At 37.3% G+C, this 9,497-nt stretch overlaps 1 protein-coding gene across 8 annotated transcripts in view; it reads left to right on the top strand.

Moving 5' to 3' along the window:
- The window catches only part of LOC132118139 (paired box protein Pax-7-like), a 52,901-nt gene extending 43,683 nt beyond the window's left edge, over positions 1 to 9,218 (top strand). For all 8 annotated transcript variants that reach the window (XM_059527711.1, XM_059527713.1, XM_059527712.1 and 5 more), the window contains exons 8-9: positions 1,759 to 2,008; positions 7,196 to 9,218. In XM_059527711.1, coding sequence (XP_059383694.1) covers positions 1,759 to 2,008; positions 7,196 to 7,311 — 366 coding nt within the window. In that variant the 3' untranslated portion in view covers positions 7,312 to 9,218. The remainder of the gene's footprint in view (positions 1 to 1,758; positions 2,009 to 7,195) is intronic.
- Positions 9,219 to 9,497: the final 279 nt, after the last annotated feature.

Raw genomic sequence — 9,497 nt, forward strand, 5'->3', positions numbered from 1 at the left:
CTTTATCACAGGAAGCCTGCCTGGGCTGCTTATATCATATATCACATGAGAAGAGGGACTTTCCGCACTCGTAAAGTCCAGCATGCTCCATTTCAAGTGGCCTTTTATGTATTTAATATGTTTTAAGAGCTGCATATTTTCCAGGAAGCTTCGGGAGGATATTGGTCTAAATTCATTTATCTGTTTAGGCCATGCGTCTTAGAATGTATGCACACTGGTGGGCCGATGCCTTGTAGTACGTTGATTTATTTCCCAACATGCAGCTGATCATTTAGAAGTCCTCTGTCATCTCCTGGGTTGTATCAGACTTCAACAAATAGCCCATGGATGTTGTTTTGAGTGGTGCATGTGGGCTTGATTTTGCTCGCAGCAGCTCTATGATGGGCTAATTGGTTTAGCAGGTTGGGTCCTGAGACGGCCAAAGGGCAGCAGGGCGTAGCGAGCCACAACGTGAACCTGATGTTCAGGAGGATGCTTTGTTTCAGTCTGTGGATGGGGAGCATGTGGCAGGCAGAGCAACCTCTGCATGCAGCGTCTCTGACCCTCTTTTTCTCCTTTCACACACTTTTTTTTTTTTACTCTGCCTCCACCCCTTCTATCCGGTTGTTTCACACTGGTTTTGAAACAGTGTTGAATGACTCTGACTTTAACCTATCACTCATACAATGGATTAGTTATTATTAATAGTTTTTTGTGTATACATATGTAATTTATGCATATACATATGTAAATTATATATTTTATTTTATTCATTTATTTTTTATTTTATTTTATTCATTAATTCTGTGGTAATCAACAACATGACACCATGAATTTGTGTACAGATGGCTTTATGTACAGATTTCTATGAAAAACTATGAAAAATAAATTTCTATGAAAATAACTGGAAATATTTTAATTTATTCCGTTATAATTAAATTTTATTTCATTTTTACTTTAGATAAAATATGAAAGAAAAATTGAGTAATATTTGTAATTTTATTGTGCATCATTAAGCAGTACATCCGTCTTCAACACTGATCAGCAAATTAAAAAATCAGCAGATCAGCAAATTAGACCCTGAAGTCCAGAGTAATGGATTCTGACAATACATTACATTTTAGCACAAATTAAAATAAAAAGTATGCCTAGTTATTTTAAATTGTAACTATATTTCACAATATTACTGTTTTAATCAAATAAATACAGCCTTGGTGAGCCTAAGAGACTTCTTTCAATAAAATCATAATGATTCCAAAAAAATTTTTTACCAGTAATATATATATTTAAATATTACTATTATAATTTTAACTCGGTTACATTTGCTATAAACAGTATTACACGAAACAAGGGCAGACCTTGTAGAGTGTCTAATCTTCCAATCTCTGGGGGCATCTAATATGAGTGTTTATTATTTTAATCATTCATGAGGGATGAGACTCTGGGATGGCTGAAGGCTCCAGATTAAATTCTCCCTGGGAGCTTGTTATGAAGAAAAGCCTCAGGACAGACAACCCTGGCACTCTCTGAACACCCTCTCTACCACCCGGCTCTGCGCTGTGTCCGTTATTTACCCTGTTTTCAGCCTAGTAAATGCTCCCTTGGGATGCAGGAAAGAGGTCAGTGTAAAGATGTTTAACCCCTATCAAGGATGAGGCCTTGAATTTTGCGTGACATGCAGTGACCAACAATGAATCGGGAAACCGATTTACTGCCTATGATGAAGTGGTTTCCATATCTTTTTGCTGATCCTGACTCTCGCTCCTTTCTACCCACCAGGTGATGAGCATCCTCAGCAACCCTAGCGCCATGGCCTCTCAGCCCCAGCATGACTTCTCCATCTCCCCCTTGCACAGTGGCCTGGAGGCCTCCAACCCCATCTCAGCCAGCTGCAGCCATCGCTCTGAGCCTATCAAGACCGCTGACAGCCTACCCTCCTCCCAATCCTACTGCCCCCCTACGTACAGCACCACCAGCTACAGCGTGGACCCCGTCACTGCAGGCTACCAGTACAGTCAGTATGGCCAGAGTAAGTGCCTCTCCTCTCTTTACTTATAGTGAAAATTAATTACTTTTTTGTTGCATTAACTCAATGACAAACCCATCAGACTCAAGCTGCTTGTAAGTCGCTTTAGATAGAAGCAGCTTAAATGAGTAAATGTAAAAATGTAACCCTTTCATTTGCACCAAACCTGAAATGTGTTCATTTTAACTCCTAATAGTAATTTTTAACATTATTCTATATATAAAACTATCCATATATACCAGGGGGCCACAGCAAACATCTTCCAAGGGGACCTCAAGACGACTTAAAATGGTTTAAATATATATAACACACAAAAAAAATGTAGATTAGCTAAAACAAGACATTTCTTATTTAATTTGTCCCTTAACAACTGTTATATTAATTCAAGAACCAGAACCTTCATAAAAAGTAGTTCATTTAAAAAGGTCATGTATACCATCCATTTCATCCCTCGGTTTCTATAAACAGTGTCTTTCGTTCTTCTATGGTATGCCAAATATTAATTTTTAGTTGAATATCCAGAACACTTTTTTTCTCTATGTAATGAAGATCTCTATACAACTTGTGCACTATAATGCACTATATCCCATATTTTCAAAGCCATATGATAGCTTTGTGCGAGAAACAGACCAAAATTTAAGTCAGCTCACGCACTATACATTTTTCTCATGGATTCTCTAAAACAGATCTATCGAATGAATCAAATGAGCTAGTACACAAAACTGACCTAAATCCTTTGGGCCCCACTTTATATTAAGTGGACTTAAATATATGTACTTGCATTTAAATGAATCATTTGATACAATGCACTTGTGTACATACATGTTTTTACATTGTACTGTACTTATATTTTTGAAAATACCTGCATGTAATTACATCTGTAATAATTTTTTTGTAATTATGTTCATAATTACATTGTTGATCCATCCCTTACACCTTAACCCTCCCCTTTATGCCTGCCAATACCATCAACCTGTCCCTAACATTACACGCCTCAATAGTGTGTTTTGCAGTACAATATGAACACAATAATTGCATTGTAATTATTTTTGATGTAAGTACATGGTAGTTAGACTCTTAAAAATAAAGGTGCTTAAAATGTTTTTCACAGCGATGCCATAGAAGAACCATTTTTGGTTTCACAAAGCAGCATTCAGCCAAGGTTCTTTAAAGAACCATCTCTTTCTCAACATTTTATAATCTGAAGAATGTTCTTTCACCACAAAGAACCTTTTTTGAAACAGAAAGTTTCTGCAGATGTTAAAGGTTCTTTATGGAACCATTTAGACAATAAAGGTTCTTCTATGGCATCGTGAAGCACCTTTATTTTTTAGAGTGTAAGGCCAGTTAAAATAAAGTGGGACTCAGTTTTTATTTAAAAACTGCTAGTAAATTTCTCAAACAATTACACAGAAATATCACATTTACCACTTTTATGATACTTTTTGTGGCATTGCTTTCTATCACACTGAAACGAGTACCTAGTTATTCATTAAATGATTTACAATTCAGTTAATTTACATTCCGTTATTTTAGTTGAGTTTAGTACCAAATCCTAACGTTTGAGGGAACTATTTCTTTAAAGTTCCCCCCCGTGGTGCGAAATCACCCGTCTAATATTTCATTGAAATTCGGGAGACAGCTTAAGGGCGCACTTTGTAGAGGTGTGTGTGTTTGCGTGTGTTGGCTGTGACCGTGAGTGTCAGAGAGCAGATTCGCTGCTCCTCTTAGGGAAGGCAGAGATTCAGTCTGAGCGGGATTTAAGGAGTAAACGGTGCTGACAGGAGAGAAAGGCTTCCTGAGGGAGAGAGGTTAAATGAGCTGTGATTACTCTCTCTGCTAGCTGTCAGCACCAGTGTCTCCTGTACAGACAGCTAGCCCACCCACAGGTATGCGGCTGCTACCGTACGTGCCGCCGTTCCCTGACAGCTTCCTTTTTGCTCTTGCTTACAGACGCTAACGTGCAGCGCTTACTGTCACACTGACAGATGTCTGGCACCGTCCGCACGCACCCTCACTCTGCCCCGCCTCAACACTTCAGCTAATGATGAATAAAGGAAGGAGAGGTTCAAATAACACCTCCTCGACTGGGGTAATCAAAGGGCCTCCGACCAAACAACATCAGAGGCTCTTGACATGCCAGCAGCTAATGCCAGCGCGCTAATGCTCGCCTTTTTTATATCCATTAACTGTAGACTTCTCCTTCTTGATGCGTTTTGTCATTACTGTTGACGTTTTGATCAGATGATCACTGTGTTTACCACTCGTCGGAAAAGGAGTGGCTGTGGTCGCAATGCCAACTCCAGAAACACTCAAGTAACGAATACTCAATCCTGTCAGTTTCGAAATGCAAAGCCCGGAGGTTTAACCTCCTCCGCTTAACTGTTTCCACTTCCATATTTTTCATTTCGGCTTTGAGGATGGGGGTAGGAAACGTCTATGCAAATAATTACCTGAAGGTTACAGCTAGCGCAGGGCTAACTTAATAATTAAACCAATTCCAGTTGGACTCAGCGAGGGAGCCCTTTTCTGTGGCTAGAGGGGTTAATTGGAGCTTCCCCAGTTTTTTGCGCCGCACCACTTCTGTCCTGTCCTTGGTTTGTCCTCGCAACCCCAAACGCAATTCGCTGTCTTTTTCCACCAATCAAATTTCCTTAATGTCTTAAGCTCATGTATTTAAATTGAAACAGTGTGAGATGGGAGGCAGATTAATGCTGAGGTCCTGGGTTGCGACCGGGACTCTGGGTGCCCTCTGACCCTGGATCAGCCCGCGGGATAGAGTCGACACGTGCTCCTGATAAAGATCTCCCAGCGAAGCCAGACTCCAGATCAATCCAATGCAAGCCTTGCCTTCAGGTGATGTGTTAGTCACACCGTTTTGTGTGCTACACCTATCTGGTGGGAATCTCACCACTCTTTCTGCCGTCTCTCTTCTCTTTCTCTATTGTATTTTGCGCAGACGTACAGATACATATCTTGATCAACAGTAACAGTTTTCTCAGGCGTAGAAAATCGAGTGGACTCATTATCTAAATCTACTCAGTACAGCTGAAAAAGTTTTAGCTTCAACTTTTCTTCCCCAACTGATTGTGTTCAAAAGAACTTTAAAAAGGCCTGTATTTATTTATTTATTTAAATCTTGTTTATGCCAATTTGGGAGGCTTTTTTAGGAAGATGCATGGATAGAAAAGATTGGTGTGTCACAAACAATATAATGTTGTTTGATGGGAAGTGTGGAATTTTGAGAAGAGGATGACAGACATAATGAGGAATGTGCTGAGGAATACTCGCTATGACAGGAGTGAGAGACTGTGGGGAACAGGTGCTCCGTGACTCTGGAATCAGCGGCGTGTTTATGAAAGCTCACAGTGATGTGAAGTGTCTGCTCTGAAACTCAACCCAAAACTAAAACCAAAGTAGTATGCTTATCTGGACCAATGACAAATAAGGTTGCCTAAGTTGAAAATGTAGAAAAGTTACCTTTCTATGGATTTTGATTTTTATACATTAAAAAATAAAAAGTTTTTTGTTTATTTAGATTTTAATTCAAAGACTATAAAACGTAAAGTGGTACAGTATAATCGTGAAGTTAAAAGTAATAAAATATATCATCATTTTCAAAAAATTCCTTGATCAATATGGATCAATTACAAATAAGATTATCAAGATGAAAATGCAGAAATATAACATTGTATTCATGTTTATTTCATACATTTCTTTTTAAAGAAAATTGACATTTTTCATTTTAATTTAGATTTAAAGGGACAATAAGTAACTTTTTAGGTATTTTATTATCTAAAATCAATATTTTTATTCATAAATATGCCCTCAATGGTGTACAAATACCTATGCCAATGTTTAAACTAATCCTCGTAAATGAAGAATTTATTATCTTTATATACATGGGACGGGTAGGTCGACGGAGGCTTCCATGTAGTTCCGCCATCTTGCAAAACTATAATAGCAGAGAGGGACAAAAAGTACTAAGCCAACGCGTTTCCACAACGCGTTTTCGGTTAGAGCCAGAAACGCAGGTGCAGAGCAGTGAGAGGCGCTTGAAACTGCACCGGCAAGTTTAAAAGTCTGGATTGCATTCTTATTATGGACCATACATATGCCGCGCCACAGGAGAAGAAAACATCGTCGCCAAAACGAAGTGCTATTAGAAGACATCCTGTCAAAGCTTTTTGGTACATATCGCCTACCGTAGATGCAACGCGCATTTGAAAAAGCGAGGCGCTGGAGAGCAAAATTAGTTTGAATGCAAAATACAATTTCACCACTAGATGGGAGTAATTTCTACTTACAGTCCCTTTAAAGTGAAATATAAAAAAGTCAAATATTTTCCAGAACTTAATCATTATTTAAAATAAAAAATCAAGGTGAAAGGTTAATATATAGAAAATAAATATAGGCCTATCTATTTATAAAAATAAAAAAAATGCTATTTTGGTTATATCACACTGATTTCATTAGGCAGACAAAGTTTATATATATATATATATATATATATATATATATATATATATATATATATATATTGATAATACTTTATTTTTTATTGCTTATTTTAACAAAGCTATAATAGTATATTAAGATATCAATTTTAGATAGATTATGCCATATGGCATTTTTCTTTCTTCACTTTTTTTATTTGTGTTAGTTCACCCAAAAATGTAAAAATTATGTAATTAATGACTCACCCTCATGTCGTTCTAAACCCGTAAGGCCTCCGTTTATCTTTGGAACACAGTTTAAGATATTTTAGATTTAGTCCGAGAGCTCTCAGTCCCTCCATTGAAGCTGTGTGTACGGTATACTGTTCATGTCCAGAAAGGTAAGAAAAACATCTTCAAAGTAGTCCATGTGACATCAGAGGATCAGTTAGAATATTTTGAAGCATCGAAAATACATTTTGGTCCAAAAATAACAAAAAATATGACTTTATTCAGCATTGTCTTCTCTTCCGGGTCTGTTGTGAGCGCCTACAATATATTATATTATTACAAATGTTATTTTTTTAATGAGATCAGAAAAAAAATCTGACATATTTACTGTTGAACTGGTGTGTTCAAGTAACTGTCTGTATGAAGTGCATGAACTTCACAGATCCGGGCAAAATTTCCACTGTTGCAGATTATTTTCACATCACTGAGAAATGAATGAATTGTTTTTTATCTTTGTGTGTAGCTGCGGTGGATTACCTGGCTAAGAATGTGAGCTTGTCCACACAGAGAAGGATGAAGCTTGGTGAGCACTCGGCTGTGCTTGGACTGCTACAGGTGGAGACGGGACAGGCGTATTGATGCATCTCGAACTGAACATCCCCTCATCTGTTTCACCAGCATCCCATCATTCTTTCTGCAGCGCCCACACGTGGTCCATCTGACTAGGAGTGAACGAGACCAAAAGAAGATAAAAAATCACGTGCAGTCTTAGACTTTCTACCTATAGCAGCGTGAATACAAAAGCCATTCCATATAAAAAACAGACACTATTGTACCACATCTCCTAACTCATCCCGATCCTTTCTCTCTTTCACAACAAAGAGACCCTTTCAGGGCTTCAGAAAGAAGCCGAGGGAAAATGAGCATCAATTGTCTGAGCCCAAATCACTAAAGCCCTGCCTGACGGCATCCAGTGTAAGCACACATAGGCTACAGCTGCAGCCGCTTGCCTATTCACAACTGTTCGGACCATGTTGTTTATAGAAAACGATGGTATTATAATTATATTTGTTATTGAAATGTGGTTGTTCCTATTGCTGTTGCATTTACTATTGTAATTACTCTTTGTTTACATGTTTCATTTGTATTTTTTTCATGTTTAGTTCCTGTTACTATTTTGACCACAGGGCCTTGCTTTGTAACATTACATTTCTGATGGATATACACAGAGAGATGCTGCCATTCCACAAAACCTGGGCTAGTCAATGTGTTTCATCTGGGTTGGTGGAGCCTTGATATGGGGCAAAAAAGCAGTCTGTGACCTGCTCTATATGGGTGGAAAGAGTTTTAGGGTTATCAGTGTTATTTATAATGACTTTGTCTTAAAATCATACACTGGTTTGAAATATGATGACCAAAAGACAAAAATACATTGGTAGCATTTTTGTTTTAAGTTTTTTTTTTGCAATGAACACCGGCTAATTCTTTTCTGTGGTCACTATAATTACCATTATAATGAGCCTTTATGGCAAATTTTTTTTTTAGCATTCTATGGCTTTTGATATACTTTCCCATATGCTTCTTTTCTATCCATGGAAAGTATAGATTCCGATATCAGATATTAGCCACTGAATGGCCAAAGGGCGATTTGTGAATTTATGTTTCAGACGTTTGGAAGAGGATGTACTAAATTGGTAGCACTTTTTTATTCATGAGGAAATTAATTTGTCTCTGTGATCACTGTAAAATGAACTGTAGAATGGGAATCAGATTTTTCACAGTTTGTTGAGAGAAGTAGACTTTTACTGTAAGTCTTATTCCATTTACATAGGTAAAAAGTGTGATGGTCTCTGAATAATTGTCTTGAAGAAAAAAAAAAAATCCCAAATTTTACATTGAGAGATGCAATACATGAACACATTTATGGATTCTGTGTTTACATTTAATGTTTGCCTCAATTGCTCCTTATTTCACGTTTCTCAACCGTGTTTTTAACCTCACAGACAATTTCTGTGGCTAAGATGAACTGAAAATAAACTGTGCTCCAGTGTGCCCTAAAATGCCATATATATTCAGGACAATAACTGAAACATGAACACGTGACCATGTGCCAACTTAAGACCGAGGACATTTCCATTTTAACACTTACAATATTTTGTAGTAAATGAAAAAGACAAAAAAGAAATGTGAAGAAAAAAAAAATAATGTTTTTAGTGTGTAGCACTCATTTCTACTGCAAGCATTAATCTACCTTTGGGATATTTGAAGCACTATCGGACTGGGCGATACACCTTTCCCAAATCTCCTTTCAACCTCAGTTGCTCTTTATTCTTTCATTGCTTAACTTTTTGCGCATATGTAATTTTCTTTGATATATTTCCATTCAGCATGTGTGTATATTATCATGGCATAATTTATTCAGCTGTATGAAATACTAGCGTAGTGGGAACTTGTATTGGCATTTACTACCTTCAGCCTGTTGGTGTCTTTACTGTAGCACTGGCATATCTGTTATGGATTAAAGCTCAAAAAAGTGGACAAAGAAACACAGATTGCTTCTTTCTTTCTCAACACCCACTATATGGATCATGCAATCAAATATATGCTCATGGGGCATATATGCTAAAATATGTTTTCTATTTAAACATTTTATTACGCATTTAATAGTTGACTCAGTGATGATATATGGCCAGAAGAAGTATCATGTAGGCCTGCTTTACAATCTAGTACTAAATTTAAGAAGCGCTTTTTAATCTGAATTGCTCATTTTCTGCAATACTTAAAACATGAAAATCTATTGGCATTTATCATATACATGTATACTC

The sequence above is a fragment of the Carassius carassius genome, chromosome 37 (assembly GCF_963082965.1).
Source record: "Carassius carassius chromosome 37, fCarCar2.1, whole genome shotgun sequence".
Lineage (NCBI taxonomy): Eukaryota > Metazoa > Chordata > Actinopteri > Cypriniformes > Cyprinidae > Carassius > Carassius carassius.